The 16,543-nt window shown below is 40.3% G+C and overlaps 2 protein-coding genes across 5 annotated transcripts; both read right to left on the reverse strand.

Moving 5' to 3' along the window:
* Positions 1 to 306: 306 nt before the first annotated feature.
* Positions 307 to 8,510, reverse strand: LOC306749015 (14-3-3 protein beta/alpha-like). 2 transcript variants are annotated; one of them, XM_079232256.1, is made up of 6 exons: positions 8,404 to 8,510; positions 6,179 to 6,486; positions 4,778 to 4,901; positions 3,135 to 3,298; positions 2,150 to 2,245; positions 307 to 1,856 (listed from the first exon to the last, which is right to left on the reverse strand). In XM_079232256.1, the coding sequence occupies exons 2-6, from the start codon at positions 6,470 to 6,472 to the stop codon at positions 1,743 to 1,745; spliced, it is 792 nt and encodes a 263-aa protein (XP_079088382.1). In that variant the 5' UTR covers positions 6,473 to 6,486; positions 8,404 to 8,510; the 3' UTR covers positions 307 to 1,742. The 2 variants fall into 2 exon arrangements, with proteins under 2 accessions (XP_079088382.1, XP_079088383.1); XM_079232257.1 differs by lacking the exon at positions 8,404 to 8,510 and adding an exon at positions 7,703 to 7,745.
* A 3,039-nt stretch (positions 8,511 to 11,549) lies between these two features.
* znf706 (zinc finger protein 706) lies at positions 11,550 to 14,094 on the reverse strand. 3 transcript variants are annotated; one of them, XM_079232336.1, is made up of 3 exons: positions 14,044 to 14,094; positions 12,662 to 12,807; positions 11,550 to 12,376 (listed from the first exon to the last, which is right to left on the reverse strand). In XM_079232336.1, the coding sequence occupies exons 2-3, from the start codon at positions 12,794 to 12,796 to the stop codon at positions 12,281 to 12,283; spliced, it is 231 nt and encodes a 76-aa protein (XP_079088462.1). In that variant the 5' UTR covers positions 12,797 to 12,807; positions 14,044 to 14,094; the 3' UTR covers positions 11,550 to 12,280. The 3 variants fall into 3 exon arrangements, with proteins under 3 accessions (XP_079088462.1, XP_079088463.1, XP_079088461.1); XM_079232337.1 differs by lacking the exon at positions 14,044 to 14,094 and adding an exon at positions 12,997 to 13,105; XM_079232335.1 differs by lacking the exon at positions 14,044 to 14,094 and having other exon boundaries at positions 12,662 to 13,118.
* Between the last annotated feature and the right edge of the window lie 2,449 nt (positions 14,095 to 16,543).

The following is a 16,543-nucleotide window of genomic DNA, read 5'->3' on the forward strand; positions in this document are numbered from 1 at the left end:
AACATTAGAAAAGAACAAAAGTTGTCCCACATACTAGTCTAGATTAGAGATAACACAAAGGTTTAGCTTTAAACAGGCAGTCGTTCAATGAAGGCTGCTCTTGGTGTGTACTTGAGGACAGTCACTAGCAGCCATTTCTTAGATTGAACATGGGTAGATTCTCAGATCACTGTGAGGATGTCTCAATACGAGCAGCTGGGAAAATGTGGCAGACTGAGCTGGTGTCCAACAGAGGCCTGACAACTTCTCATCTGCATTAGAATATTGTAAAAATGTCATGTACAGAGCGCAAACAAATGCATTGAGCACAGCACACTTGATTTTAATGTTTTAATTCCACTTACATGAAAAGCACATAACCAAATAACGTACTCAAAGGTGTTCTGAATCCTGCATCCCATCTTTTAAAATCAAGATACTGTAATTAGAAGAAACTGGCACTACTCTGACTACTAAATGGTCATAACACAGCTTTCTACCAAGTTACTTTGATGATCGGTTTACATTTAGCATTGTTTTAGTTAGAATTTTCACAATGTACTTTCAAGAAAGGTAAATATTACTGTAAACCACCTGGTTCAAGCTAAATCCTAAGCAAAACCTGCCAGTTTCAATGCACGGCTAACCCTCATACCATACTAATGAGAACCACATACATTCCAGGAGTCAAATCAGGAGTCAAAGGGAATACAAGACACAAAAAGAAAATACAAAAACACCCGAATAGAAAAGAGTAGAAAGCCACATAAAAGCACATGGCAAAAGTATCCTCTGCACTGCTGAAAAGATAAAATATCAAAAGTTACAGTATCGAGCCGTTTTGTCAAGTTGTTCACTTCATCTTAGGCCGTCTATACCTTGTCATGTGTTGTGGAAAATTGCAGGAAATTATAGTCTACACATTTCACCAAGAGTGAAAAGATGTCAGTTAAATGGAATGTAATCCTCTCAACAAAACGATCAACCCAAGTTTTACCACAGTTTCCGAAAGTGGCCATTCATACAACAAAAACCTTTCCTATGCCCAAATGCACACAGAACCCACTGAGCCATGACACATGTACCATCCATAAAAACACTACCTGCTACACTGGACATTGACGGGGCAGGATGGGTACAAGCAATATGGTAATAGATCTTTACCAAGGTTGATTCTGCCAGCTAATGCCATTGTGATGAGGCCTACAGTTTAGTGAATTTAGACCACTGTGACCATTCTTTAACATTTAATTTTTTTACAGTTTACGTGCTTCAAAGGATTTGTAGACTCAAGTGTAACAAAGATTGTAGATGTCGAGTTCAAGTAAAAACTTATAAATTATCAAAATTACAGAGGGTTTTTTTGTTTGAGTTTTCCTGGAACAGCAGCAGTTAACTACAGTGAAAAAGGTTAAAGAACAAGGGACTGGTTTGGATCTAAAAGGAGGGATTTCATCAGGACTAAACCATGGGCAAGAAACAAAAAGATCCACTGGTTGACACAATGAGTAATGTTCAAAAGAAACATGAAACAGATCTATTCCATTCTTTTCTCTGTGGAGGTGCTCATACAATTCTCACACACACACACACACACACACACACACACACTGCACTTTACACATTTTGAGTAGAGTGTAAACATACATATCTGTGCACACGCACACACGCACACGCACACACACACACACACAACTTAGGCTGGTGAGAGGTAAAAAATGTGTGTTTTTCTTGTTTTTTTTCTCCCCGAAGTTCATTTCTTCTCAGCCTTCAGCTTCCGCCTCCTGCTCCTTTTCTGGCTTCGCCTCCGGCTTCGGGTCCTGCTCCAGCTCCGTCTCCTCTCCCTCGCAGTCACCCTGGGCGTCTGACATCCACAGCTGAAACACAGCAAAGGATACTGGGATTAGTGCACACAAACTGGGAAACCCCAGTGGAAGGGACAGCGGTTTGCTTACCCGTCTCCACCGGGCTGACTGACAGAAGACATTACTGAACCAGAATAGTTTTCAAGTCAGCTCCATGGGAAGAAATCAGGAATGTCTGTAGGCCTACGTATTGATTGATTACATTTTATACAGGCAAGCTGATAGACCTGGAAACTGAACTAGTACATAAATGTGGGACAGCAGAAAGTCACAGCTGACATGCAGGGACATGACGAGATACTCACTGTCAGATTGTCACGGAGCAGTTGCATGATCAAGGTGCTATCTTTGTAGGACTCGTGGTTGAGGGTGTCCAGCATGGAAATGGCATCATCAAAGGCCTGGAAAAAAACAGAGACTGATATCAGTGCTTCCAAAAACCAGATCAAAACGGATTATACATTCACAGATATGAGATTGATTAAAATAAATACTGTCGGGGCAAAAATGAAGATTCAAAAATAAACAATTATGTTGGAGGAGGGGTTTTAATTGTCAAAGATATGACACAAGTCTCAATAACTCCAATTACAAAGACTATACAATAAATAAAAACTTAGTAACATTTGAAGGACCAATTTACAGTATGTTGTGTCCACGTGCGATTCAATAAATAGTTTGACATTTTAGGAAATACACTCAATAGCTATCTTACTAAGACTTCATATGTGTATGTTAAATATAAAGCCACCTACAACAGCCGGTTAGCTTACCATATTGACTAGAAACAGCAAGCTTGTCTCAATCCAAAAGGTAACCAAATCAGCATCAGTACTTCGATAGCTTTGTAGTTAACAAACTTCCTTTCACAGAATGTTGAACCACTTAAGTCCACTTTCCAATTGGATCCAGTTAAATGCCAATACAATTTAAAAAAAGGTTTTACATTACTTGGACACTTAAACAGAGCCATCCCTAATGTTGTAAGTGACTAGGGTTGAAAAGGATTGGGAGATTTCTATGTAAAAGTAATACTATGTCTTAAGGCATGTTCTAGTTTAAAGTATGACAATCCCTAACTGGACAGGCACAGCAACTGGCGCAGGAGGAGTCTCAGTCACAACAGCAGAATGAACATATCCGCTCACAAGTAAACTAAATTGTTACAGACAAACTGACCCACGTTATAATATTGTACTTTTCACCATATCCAGGACAACTCATCTTGTAGGACATGTAAACACAATGGCAAACCAAAATAAAGCACTAATGTGAGAAGACTGTTCGTACCGTCTTGGCCAGGAGACAGGCCTTTTCAGGCGAGTTGACGATCTCGTAGTAGAAGACAGAGAAGTTAAGAGCGAGGCCTAGGCGGATGGGATGCGTGGGTGCCATTTCTTTGGCGCTGATGTCCAAGGCCTCCTGGTAGGATTTTTGTGATTGGTTGATGGTTTCTGCACATAAAAAGACAGATCAATAAGGAACACTTCACTGTGCGTCATCTGTGTGTACAATGATGCATGTTTCCACATCTCAGACCTTTTTCTGGCAATTACAACCACCCTTTACAATATTTACACATTAAGGAAGGAAGCAAAAACCTAAATGTAACTTACATTTAGGTTTTTGCTTTACTTCTATAAACATAATATCCAAGCCTTGCTTCTGCCAAAACTAGGCAGTCTGGTAGGGCTGCAGTTAATAAGTACTTTAATAGAAGAAAAAAAATGGAGAAAGAAAGAAATGCAACAAGATGACAGTGTTGGAAAGTGCTCCGACAGCCTAAAATGCTGCATCAAGTATCGATGAGTACTATGCACCAATCTGATATCACGTTAGATAATTTATCATGCCATTTACAAGGAACAACACCACCTGCTCCAAAAATCTGTACATCCTGCTCGATCAGTACTGCACATGTGGAAACCAGTACTGCACTCCTAGGGTTAAACACTGATAATACTACATTGTGAACAACAAATCTGTGTTGAAAACAGCAGGAGCGTTAGTTTCCATTAGCAGCCGGTGGCTAACGCAGGCCTTACAAGAGCATACAGCTAATGCTAAGGAGGGAGCATTGAGGGAGTAAAATTGAAAATATCCTGATGTGTACAATTTTGGTAAACTATAATAAATGTATTATGTATATAAATACATCTATGTGTATACATACAAAAGACACACACAATTGCGTGTGAATGCAGGATAGTTTTTATAAACATACTGTCAAAGTAAATGCAGGTCTCTAAACCAACTGAGTTTGTGTCTGAGGTAAGGATTTCTCATTTTGTTGAAAGCTTGTTGCCTTCTCTGATCGCATATCCTATAAGCAGGACAAGGACGAGAGGAGGCAAGAGAGTAATGCAGGAGACATGCAAGCATAAGGGAAAGCACCCTCTATATGGCGCATAAAACAATCTGAAATTGAGAAGAAAATAAAAAACAACAATGAAGAAACTCTAAATGCGCCATCTGCAACCTGTTGCAGCCAACACCCTGGTGCTGCTCCTGTTGCCATGACAACTCGGCAGTAGTCCTCTCCTGCATTTCGGTTGACAGTTGTTTATCAAGGATGGGGAGGGTATCAGTATTCTGGCCACAAACGCCTGAAGCGAGTGAGCGTTAAAGAGGAGTTTAAGGACAATTAATCAGAACACAATCGTCTCATCCTCCAATGATCAGCAAAAGCCCATCGCCATAGAAACAATGCTGTATCACACACACGCATGTGTGTTTTGTCAACAGGCACCATTTCATTTCTTGTGCGATTGAAGAGTCTTGCGTACTGCTCATGCACACTGAGCATAATCTCCTGAATGATTTATTTGACCGTTTGCATGGAAGATGGATTGAGAGGCAAATATTGATGCATGAAGACAAAAAACTCAAAAATGACTAATTGTTACGAGACTCAAAAGGTCTGCTTTACTTACCCTGCTTACGGTCTTCAGAAGCAACCTCAGCCAGGTAGCGGAAGTAGTCGCCTTTCATCTTCAGGTAGAAGACTTTGCTGTCAGGAGACGCAGCTTTAAGAATGAGATGTTTGTCGAGCAGCTCCTGCAAGTAACGGTGAGCTTGGTTAGTGTTGAAATGTGCGGACCTCAACACACAACTACACAGGCAGTAACACGTCAGCTCATAACCTTTACAACAGTATTTGGAGGAGTGTGTTAAAATGTGCACGATAAACCTTTTGAGAAAAAAATAGTCAGCAAAGCTGCTCATTTCCTGCATTCCTTCATAATTTTTTAGGTCTTTTATCGCATTATTTGTTGAGACATGTTTTCTATTATCAACTTATCCATGTTAACTCTCTAAGAAGTGAAACATAACGCAGAAACTCACTCAGGAGTTGTACTTTTAAGTTAAATAGTGAAGATGTGAATACTAATGTTTGATATTCAAACATCGGCATGAGCAGGAGGCCTCCCATCTCTGGCCTACATGGAAGGAGGATTTAGAACATGACGTTTGAACTTGTCTCAGACATATTGTGAATGCTTCAGCACGCCAAGACATAACACGTTACCAGACATTATTCCCACACGTTTCTCCCCAAATATGAGATATCCAGAACACACTGCACTACAGACCATGTTTCTGGTAGCTCTCCTGTTAGCTGAAGGTTTACGCCCCTTAGATCCAAACCACTAGGGGTCAGTAGTGCAGTGACACAATTATGATCCCTCACTGGCTTCCTATTGCAGAACTTTATCCCGTGTGTACCTCACATGGATGCGTCGCAAGAACTGGGTACCTCACTTTAAGATGCTGCTCATTCATTTCAATAATTGTGTCCAAGCGGTAGAGTAACATTTAATGACCTAGATAAGTCCCAACCTGTCAGCATTGGCCTTGTGAGGTTCAGGGCTGATTAAAGCCAGTGGATGGCGTGTTGAGCCATTTTAAACCCATGAAATTAATATTTTCATAACGTTTTTAAAGAAATGTCAATGTTAACACCAGCATTAATGCATTTCATGACATTACAGTCATCATTTATTTAACCGCTCAAAAAAACATGTGCAGCACCTCTTTAAAAATATATTTTTAGGTGGTTCCAAACTGGAATCTCTTCTTGGTCCCACTATGTAATTGATATACACCGCTGTACTGGAATATAGTTTTTACTGTTTATTCTCACATAGCAATCTTTGACATTTTAATAACCAAGTGGAGTACTCCCTTTTAATACTTTTCACCTTCTACCCCTCTCTTAGTCAGATTACTTCAGGTTGTATTCTTTCAGTTCCCACTAAGGAAACAGCAATCTCCTTTACAACACTTCTTTCTTTGAGTTAAGCATCTACCCTCCACTTCCTTCCTCTTCTTACCAGTACTTCGTTGCAGATGGAGCTCAGCTCCTCCTCGATCTTCTCCTTGTAGGCCTTGGCCATTTCAATCCTCGAGATGTCCTCAGTCTTAAGCTGCATGCTGGACACCACCCTCCATGAGGACCTCCTAGCCCCCACCACGTTCTTGTAGGCAACAGAGAGAAGGTTGCGCTCCTCGTTGGTAAGTACCGCGTCCCCCTCCGTGACAGCCTTCATGGCCGCGGCCATGTCATCATAGCGCTCAGCCTGCTCGGCCAGTCTGGCTTTCTGTATCTGCTCCTCCTTGTCTTCCATGGCTCCTGTGTGGGCTGAGGAAGGAAGGACAAAACAAGAGGGGACAGGAGACGGATTAGGAAGACAGAGGAGAGAGTGTTGGGGGAGGGCAGAAACAAGGAGAAAGAGAGGAGCAACATGGGGGGGAAGGGGAGGGACTTAATAGTTTAACTTGAATGAAGGAGGACTACAGTGCGCAGACACATTGTCCTTACTTGCGTAACCCGATTTCTCAGAAAAAAATGGTTTCTAGTATGCATGTAAACATACATTTGAATATACAAAAAACAGCAATCGGTCCACGGTAAGTACATTATTTGACTAGAATATTACAAGGAAAAAAGTCCATGTCACGCAAAACACATGGTCAGTATCACTTGTGTCACAGTATTTATCAAATGATTTTCCTTTATCAGTGTTGTAACCTCTTACAAACATTGCTTGGAATTTTGTTCAATAGTAACTGTGTCTTGGGTTTGTGCACACCAGCTTTTTAGTGTTCAACCAGTTTGGCTCATCTGCACTCAGTCTGGCACAGACTTGATTTACAATGATGACTAAATTGACTTTGAATCCTAGTCATTAGAAACACCACAGGAGAAAAGGGTTATGTGTACTGAGGTTTTACAGAAGGATTCATTTCAGGACAGACATTGGCCAACTAGCATGATAAATCAACACTCAGACAATCCTTCTCATTATCCATCCCTTTCTTTTTAGTTGCTTTATTTAGTTTGAAGTTTTCTAGATTACCCATTTGTGCTGGGCAATGTCAAATCTAGTGAAAATACTGAAATAAAAAAAATTCAGAGATTTAATTCAATTTCCTAGACCTATTTGAACTGACCTCTTCAAATTGCATGTTTTTTTCCGAGCTAGAGGCCAAAACCCCAACATATTTTGTTAACCATCCTGTATGACACATATAAGCAGGAAATGCTCACATTACTGAGGCTGAAACCAGTGCACGGGTAGCTCTTTTTTGCTTCACAAATGAGCTTTTAAAACCCTTGAACGTATATTTTCGGTCGATCGATTGATCACCTAATCATTTCAGACCTTACATCAGTTAAACAATGGGTTAAAAGCAGGACAGAAAGTCTAACATGATCACAAGACAGCCTTGTTCTGATCAGACCCCCGATGACGCCGAATTCACTTGCTCTTTGCTCCTAAGTAGGTTACTTCTTAGCCAAGACATATTACAAGTTGCTTGCTATACATTAATGTGACGATTATTGCTTCACTTACCGGCTGCTCGAACCAAACCTATGAGACTAGCGTTTCAAAAAATCTCACGACGAGTGAGTCAGATTTGCCAACAAGCAGACACCTGCACCCTTTAGAGGAATGTCGGCCACCCAGTTTCACGTCACACATGCACGCGCGGGCGCGCGCGCTCACACACCTGCCCACCGAGCTCGTACTGTGTGCGGCTAGGATACAGGCCTACCTAAATGATTTGGCTTCAGTACTTTCATTGTGCAATGCGATACATGATTTACAACGCTGCAGATGGATAGATACGCACCAATAATGGCATCATCGACTCAGTTTAAATTAAAAGGAGCCCAACGTTAGCTTAGTTCAGTCCAAAGTGAACGCCCTTTTTTGCTTCCCGGAAAACAACCCAGAGCTGTTGGTTTTACGAGCATTAAGCGTTCATTTTAGGCGGCTTCATTTACAAACGCCAACGCGGGGACGTTACACCCAAATGCTGCCTTCTAAACACAGGGTGTAAAAGAAATAGCTGGGATAAAGTGAAGTAACGCTTCCCATTCAGTACGATAAGCGCCGAACAATGACTGAGCTGCAGCGCATCACTGGTTTCCTTTTACAGCCCCAGTTGCACCGATACGAGCCGGATTTAAAGATTCCCCACAGCACAAGGAGCAAATGTAACGATTTTCCATCGAAAATACCATCGCTCATCGCTGTAAATGTGAACTAACCTGTGAGTGTCGTTGGACGATGTTGCTCCTGATACCCGGCAGCACAGCTGATGATCTCTCCCGCTCATCCACGGGGTTTCCCTCCAATCAAAGAAACAGCAGCAGGGTCGCATCGGGACGGATGACGTCAGGCTCGGGTTGCTAGGGCAACACAATTTAGAGGCAAAATTAAAGCCATGGTAACGGGACAGTTGTATGTTTTCCCCTAACGTTTCGAGTAACTTATTGATACTACATTAAGTAAACAATACATTTGGAACACAGTGTTCATGTATATGTGAAGTTGTTTTAATGTCCCTTGTTATTTGGCAATTGTCTACATCTGAAATGCATTTTCTTTTGTACTGGTTTTATTGTATGAATGTGTAAAAAAAACAACGCAAAGACTCATGGGAGATGTAGTTAATACATTCTATCTCGGGGATGACGAGAAGGAGTTCGAATTTTCCCAGTTAAATAGAAGATATCGATATGTGTCTAGAAACAGGGACAGATAACAGTATCCTGTCCCAGGGTCTCAGAAAGAATCATGAAATAAGTCCCCCAACTCTTATTGTATCTGCCGAAACTGTGGGAAGCTGTCATTGGACAAAGACATAAGCTTAAACAGGCTTTACTGTGAATACATTGTATCTTATGCTAAAGTGCATTGCCTCGCCCCACTAGCTCCCCCTTCAGTAGTCTAACCACCATTCCTGTTTTTCAAGTTTCTGTAGTGGCCATTAATCAGTCCCTCTGGTATCAGTGTCACACATGAAACATCCCTTGACTTGTCTTACAAAATAAAATAAAAACATGGAAATAAAAATAAATAAATACTATTTACTAACCTTCTTTACACAGCACAGTTTACAGTTGAGGCAGATACAACATATACCAAAATGTTCTCAAGAAAAATATAAACAGAGGGCTTGGAGAAAATTACAAAATTTAAACTCATAACTATGATTCGCGATGGTATAGAAAGATAATCAGGTCTTAAACCAGCGTTGACTTGGTCAATTAACGTTTGGGTGATGTGAATTGTTCGGATGCAGGCCAGCATATTGCAAAGGACTTCTACTAAATGTGTATGTCTCAGAACACTGCACACAGAAAATGCACATAAACAATTGTTCATAATGTGATAATAATCAACCCTTCATGTTTTAAGACACTGTCACATAAAGTAAAAAAACAGAGCATGTCCTTATCACTGCTTACCAGAGTGAGGGGAATCTGTAAGCAATTGCTTTCATCTCTTGAAGCTGAGATACGTTCCTGGAAATAGATGATCTATAGCCGATGGGAATCCAATTAATTCCTTCAACTAATTAATCTGACTTATTACTTTTGCGTAAATGCTCTTCTTTTTCCTGTCAGTCCATCTCTGCTTGAATCCAAACAGAGGGGCCATAACAGACAAAGGATCTGATGTGTGTTTATATGTGTGTCTGACAGATGAAAAAGAAGGAGGTTGATTGTGTGTGGGGAGACAGAGGAATAATGTGGGCTATGACTCATTTAGTCAAGCTGCTCAAACCATTAAAAAAAACAAAAAGAGGCAGTATGGCACTGGCTTAATTTTTCTAGTTTCCTGAATACTCAGAAAACCAAATCCTTTTGTGGCTTTTTTTTAGAGACACAAGGCAAACTGGTAACACCAGCGAATGCAGTGCTGTGTTGTCTTCAGTCACTGAGCTAAAGTGATGCATCTGTCACAGCTGGAGTAAAGAAACCACAGGAAATTAATGTTTTTTTTGTGACGAAAAAGAGTCAACATCATTTTCAGCTGGTCGAGTGACTTATGGGTTCAGGCAGGATTAATTGTTTTTGTTAATTAGACACACAGTGCTACAGTTTGAGTAATTTCCTATTGTCTGAAGTTTGACTGATGCTGGGCTTTTATGACAGCTGGTATCAGGTTCTACATCTGATATATTTGTTTTATGACAATTTACATGCACGTTACAGATTGGTATTCTTGTTTGCGTTAATGTCTTTTTTTCCATGTGTAACCTTGCACATAGGCAGTTCATACAAAAGGAGCCCAGACCAAGTATTGAGTGCATACAGTATACAGTATATGGACAAACTTTTCAGTAGGCCAACATTTCTGTATTAAAAATCACTTTCACTTTCACTTTTTGAATTGCATTACTGAAATGAATGAACCTGTATGTATCTGTACCTTTGCTTTTCCCATTCATAAAGTTTGAGCTGTATATTTATTTTCCTTTTCCGAACTGTTTACGATAATATCAACTTGCGTTTTGTCCAGCTGATACCAGGGCCTCGTTTCAGAAAGCAGGTTTAACAAACTCTGAGCCGAACCCTGAGACAGGAAACTCGGCTCCATTCTTCCCTCCGAGTTTAGCTTGTACACGGTAAATGAAAAAAGCCATCAATTGAGCTTCGAATCCACAATTCACTATGGAAACAGGTAAATAAAAGGCAGAGCCTCCATTTTAATCCAGTGAACGTAGATATATAATGCACTTAAACTATATATGGACTGTGCACATTTAGCTTTAAACAAAAGTCGCTCTGACTTTTGTTTAAAGATAAATGTGGAACATTTCAATAAGTTAACACAGTATTGTCCATTAATTCAAACTTTAACTAACTATGAACTATTGGAATCTGACAGTGTCTGTAGTTCACATAATACTTTATATATAATTGTTTCGCTATAATCTGACGAGGAAAAAACACAGGGGCCAATTTAAGATGAAAAAGGTAGTTGAAGATTTTTTTAAATATAGATGTCAGTATGTAAATACTATGTAAAACGTATAGCCTATTAACATAGCCACCTGGGATGACATCCAAGTCAGCATCCAATTACTGCCTGCGAGTCTTCCGACTGGTTAATGCAATAGTGTGTAAATAAATATTCATTATTACTCATTAATTATTGCACATTTACAAGTGACAACTGACATATAGACACAATGTGAGCAGAGCAGCAGAGAAAGTGTCAATTTGGACAGAAAGCAACAGTGAGAAAAGCCAAATGTTAGTCCACCAATGCAGTGAAACAAATCCATCCTAAGAAACCCTCAGGCAGAAAAGTGATAATTTTATGAAAAGAAAGACTTTTTAGAGAAACGCAGATATACAACAAAGTAAAATTTAATAAAATGCTATAATACATCATTGAAGGATTCATTTTCCAAGCGTACACATGTTGCAGACACACTCCTGTTAAAGTTTATTAATTTACATAACGCATGTCGCAGCTTGGAAATGGTGAAAAATTTCACATTTGTGTGACCCAACATACAATTATTATCCATATGAAAGATTGCAATATTATATGGCAGACAACACTGTGGAATAATTCCATATTTAACAACTAATACGAGAAAAAATGTCACAGCATCCTTTTTGATCCAATACTCAAAGTGCAATTTTTTATGTCATTATCTTGATTGCAGCAAATATAAAATCAGAATTCTCCTACTTAAGCAAAATCCATGTTTTGTTTAAGGACGCCGTATACATTTACCTCATGTGTCAGGTTTTCCATAAAGGTTTATTTACCCATCAAAAGGTTCAGATAGAGAGGTACGAGAGTTAGCAGCAAGAAATACACATGATGAAGAGAGAAATCTTCATTCACCACTTGGATTGTTCCTGAATCATACAGGTCTTCAGTGGCCCTGAAATTAAAACGGGGATTTAAGTTTAGTTTTGCATGTATTTAAAACACAAGCGAAAAGAGGACTGGATGAGAGGAAGCATTGTGTTAATGGGAACCTGGCCTGTTAAAGCCTAAATGAAGATAACTGCTTCATCTTAATTACATCAAATCATACATTGCTGTCAGACTGAGACATGTGCAGAGTTGGTGCAGGGCCTTGAAGGAAATCGGTTTGGTATCCAGGGTGACCGTTTATGCCTCCACTCCCTCTAACTCAGGGGGCAGAGGGGATTTCGGGTGCTTGCTCTCGAAGTGTTGCTTGAAGGTTTTTGGGTCGGGCATCTGGGACTGCAGAAAGGGATAATACATCCAACAAATATTATGAGATAATTTAGGGAAATGGCAGAGGCCTATTCTTTGGGAAATATAGCTTATATATATATATATATATATATATATATATATATATATATATATATAATATATAGCTCGGTGATCAAAGGATGTTATACAAATCTGAAAAAGGGACCAAACGCCAGCAGAATTAACTATTTAAATGGAAATAAACATATTTATCCCATCCTGAGTCAGGTTTGGCCTTTTGGGGTGTCACAGTTGGGACATCACACTCACCCTGCACACAGCGCAGCTGAACACTAGCGCTGCCTTGGCTGCCGTCTTTTGATCATGACCCTTGGCCTTTTTCATCTCTGCCTGTTTCTTGGCGTTTTTCTGCTGAGACTGAAGCTTTTGATGCCCGCGAGCCATTCTGGCAAAGCCTAAAGGGGACGAAGGAAGGACAACTGACTTAATGTTTACTGATACACATCAGTGTTGTGGAAATAACTCACTTTTGTTTTTTAAATTGTTGTTGGTTGGTACACATCTACCATAAACAAGTCAGCTAGGAAAATACTATTAATAGTTATTTTAGTGTACAGTGCCCAAAGAGAAGGATGGCATAATACCATGTTTACTGTGATAGCAAAGATAAAGTGTGGGTGAGAGTCCATCGCAAATTGTGGTCTGCAAGACAAGGCAATTCTCTCAGTATTGTCAGTCTTTTGCAGGGCCAATCCAACGCCTTTCTTATAAGCAGCTACTGTGGAAAGCAAGCAAAGGGGTCAGACAAAGTGAACAAGATAAAGCTTCAGAAAAACAGGAACTTAAATGAAGGTGCATCAGATAAAACCGTACAGTGGTAAATACCAGAAAGCAAGTCTACAAAGTTATTTGGATAACACTGATAAACCTAGTTCCAGGTTCTAATCAGGGAAGACAACATATATTTCTTGAAGGTAGCATGTGAGCAGGGCCCCTGTCTCAGTCCTCAACTGATGATGTCCCTTATGAACACAGACATACTATTAGTGGGGCTAGAACACGAATCAGAAAGGGACCAAATTAGTTCATATTAGGTATTAAAGCAACACCCACCGTATGGCCCGAAACAGTAAATTCACTTTTTTTGCATCCTCACAAACGATCAAACTCTGATTGAGAGGATGAAACTTGGGATTTCCAGGCCCCTAAAAGGTCTGAGGACATGGGGTGGTTGCCCACTTTGTTCAGTTGGTAATCGACCCTTGCTTACTAGCAAAGCCTATAAATAGTGTGCTGTTAGTCAGTAATGTATTCATTGGTCACTCGCGTTGTTTAGCTTGGGAACAATCTGGCAAGCACTCAGTATGGGAATTTTTGCAACACCATAGCTTAGCTAGCTGATTTTAGAACAGTCTTCATTGGTGCTTGGAGCTTGAGGAATAAGATGCAATGACTAATATTGAGACAACCCCGTGCAGTTACCTCAACACACCTGGATCAGGGTGATCGAGGTGACACCAGTTCGTATTTATCGATCTGTAACGTGGGTTAGCCGCTAGCCTGAGCTGTATCATTAGCCAGCCGGCTAACCGTAAACTGAATAGCTCCTTCAGCTTGTGGTTGACGTTAACCAGGAAAAGTATCAGCGATATGTTTAAGCTTATAACGTTTAAAAGGACAGCAGTTCTTACCTCTTAAAAATAACAATACGTATTGTTTGATAGGCGCACACACACAAAAGTGTGACAGCTGCTCAGTTCCTAGATAGCTGAAGGCTACTGATGCATTCAAGGACACCCGTAAATTTTGGTTTTAATATGAAAAAGGGCATTTTAAAATACATTCCGAGTTATTAGCCAGTTTACAAGGTAGCAGAATACCAAACTGCGATTTGTGAGTATGATCAGTATTAAAGCTGTGACACGGGGCTTTTTAAACCTGTAGGAAATAACTTAAACAACCCATGGAAGTAACTAAGGAAGTTCCTTCGGGATACACTTTTTCTACGATTATAAGAGGGATCATGAATGCACCGATAGGGCTGGCTGAAAGTAGGTAGTGTGGACGCAGATACAGGACGATGGCAATGTCGTCCCCATGTGGCAGAGTTCGGTTGGTACATATCCACGTAAACTACAATTTGGAGAAGAAAATTATATATAAAATATAAGATGATTTTAATTAAATGTATCATGATGATCAAAAGTTATGGTTTATCCACTGCTACTACTTTTGCATGAAATGCACTTCCGACAGAGACCTGGTAATGTTACATTGTTCGTTTGGAATTAGGAGATGGAAGACCCATTTCTAACCTAATTATTTATAAGTAAGTATTCAAACATGTATAGGACTAGAACAGTGTGCTTGCAATTAAAATAACATTTGAGAAAGAGATTATGTACAAAAATAATACTTTTTTTGTTTGTTTTATGGAGAAAATAGTTACTACTGAGCGAAACCCCTCCAATCTATTGGTTTAATGTGTACACTGGACCCAAACTCTTTGCAATTTCGAGACATAAGTGATTAAAAAGTGCTGTTACCCCAGAGAAACACAAGGGGGCCGGTACGTATGATGATAACCGTATAAAGGTGTTTTGTGTGGGAAAAATGAGTTGCTGTGCCACCAGCATCCACAACATGTACACACAGGCTTTAACACTTATACTGACAAGTCTAGTAATGGTTTTATTGTTTAATAAGCTCAATTATCATTCTACAAATCTCAAACAAATCAAATATTTACTGCGGGCACTGCCCCGCAAAATCTGTCTTCTATTCAACAGCATTGATAAATGTATATTTTGAAGAAGAGATGCAGCACAATGTGTACAGACCATAATGTGATTAATGGGACTGCATCAGATAGTTTATCTTTTCTATCTGTGACTTTGGTTTTGGGAACAGTGGAGCTGTTCACCTTCGCTCTGTACTTGACTGGATGCAGCTAATATGTAAATAGACTGCAACTCCAGTTTTCACATGATGGAAACAAAGACTCACATGCAACCCCAATAACAACAACATACAGATCAGTCTGTAAAGAAAATAACAAAATGTAGTTGCTTTAATGTATTGTTCTTTATTAAAAATAAGTCAACATCTGTGTATTTTTATTCACCAACTGTCATTGTATCACTCATTCCTGGTGGAAATCTTCCAGACAGTTAGGTGTCATGACTCTCCTGTAGAAATTGTATCATTGTGAGAAAAGACTGCAGCCTTCCCTTACACCCCCCTTCATCCTAAGAGAAGAGAGACAATCCTTTCAGTCTTTTGTGAAGACTGGTGGGGGATATCTCTCACGAGAGAATGATGTGATTATGCTTTCAGAAGGAGGCAAATAGTAAAAAGAAAAAAGGGAGGGGAAAATGAGTCTCCCCTCACTGGATGTTGTTGTGCAGGGACTTGCTAGCTTAGGTTTGGGGTGAGGTTGTCCAGCCTCAGGGCCTGTGTGAAAGCAAATCTTCCAGGTGTCAGCTTCTCAATAGTGGAAGAGAATTGTATATGGCTGTCCATTGTGTGTATGAATAAGCAGGGGTTTGCCGCAGACAGCCTGAGATTTCCCCCCCCATTTGGGTCCCTTCCTCCCGCCACAAGGGTTTTCTGGTTCACTTTCGGCTCAGCCAAGTTGTTTTTGAAGGATTCTTTTGTTGTAAGTTATCTCCTGCAGTCTTTGGTTTATGTTTCTCACTGCACAACCACATCCATAACCAGGGTCAGCTAGCTTTCAAGAAGAGGGAGAAACAGGGTCTGTCAGGGAGGCAGTGTGACCTCCTCGTTTCTCTGGAGGCTGTTGAGCGAAGAGGAAATTGGATTTCATCTTCCCCGTTGGCCACTTCCTCTCCCTACTCCCTCCCCTCATGCGTTCCCCCTCTTTTCCAAACCAACAGGTTTAGCCACAGTCCACTGCTGCCGTCGCCGCCGCCGCACCGTGACAAGCCACAATGTTGCCAGACCAGTCGGGCTGTACACAAGCCGGGACACAGTCACAACACATCCACATGCTGGTAACTTGCCGATGGTGTGACATACAGTCGAAAGCACACACAGGGTTTGTTAAAGCAGTGTTTGTGCAGTGTATTTTGACCAAGAAAAAGGAAATCAAATTAAATATAAAACCACCAATATCACACAACAATCTATCTCTAAGGGGTGGGCAGTTCAAACCAGACTTAATGGTACAAA

The sequence above is a fragment of the Taurulus bubalis genome, assembly GCF_910589615.1.
Source record: "Taurulus bubalis genome assembly, chromosome: 16".
NCBI classification, from domain to species: Eukaryota; Metazoa; Chordata; class Actinopteri; order Perciformes; family Cottidae; genus Taurulus; species Taurulus bubalis.

Bases quoted from the DNA above. Each gene is read 5' to 3' on its own strand.
- LOC306749015 (XM_079232256.1), bottom strand. From the start codon at position 6,472: ATGGAAGACAAGGAGGAGCAGATACAGAAAGCCAGACTGGCCGAGCAG. The intron at 3,299-4,777 runs GTAAGTAAAGCA...TTTTATGTGCAG, and splicing joins TTCTGAAGACCGTAAGCAGG to AAACCATCAACCAATCACAA. The intron at 2,246-3,134 runs GTACGAACAGTC...GTTTTTTTCCAG, and splicing joins CCTGTCTCCTGGCCAAGACG to GCCTTTGATGATGCCATTTC.
- znf706 (XM_079232336.1), bottom strand. From the start codon at position 12,796: ATGGCTCGCGGGCATCAAAAGCTTCAGTCTCAGCAGAAAAACGCCAAG. The intron at 12,377-12,661 runs GTGAGTGTGATG...CCCTTTCTGCAG, and splicing joins TCAGCTGCGCTGTGTGCAGG to TCCCAGATGCCCGACCCAAA.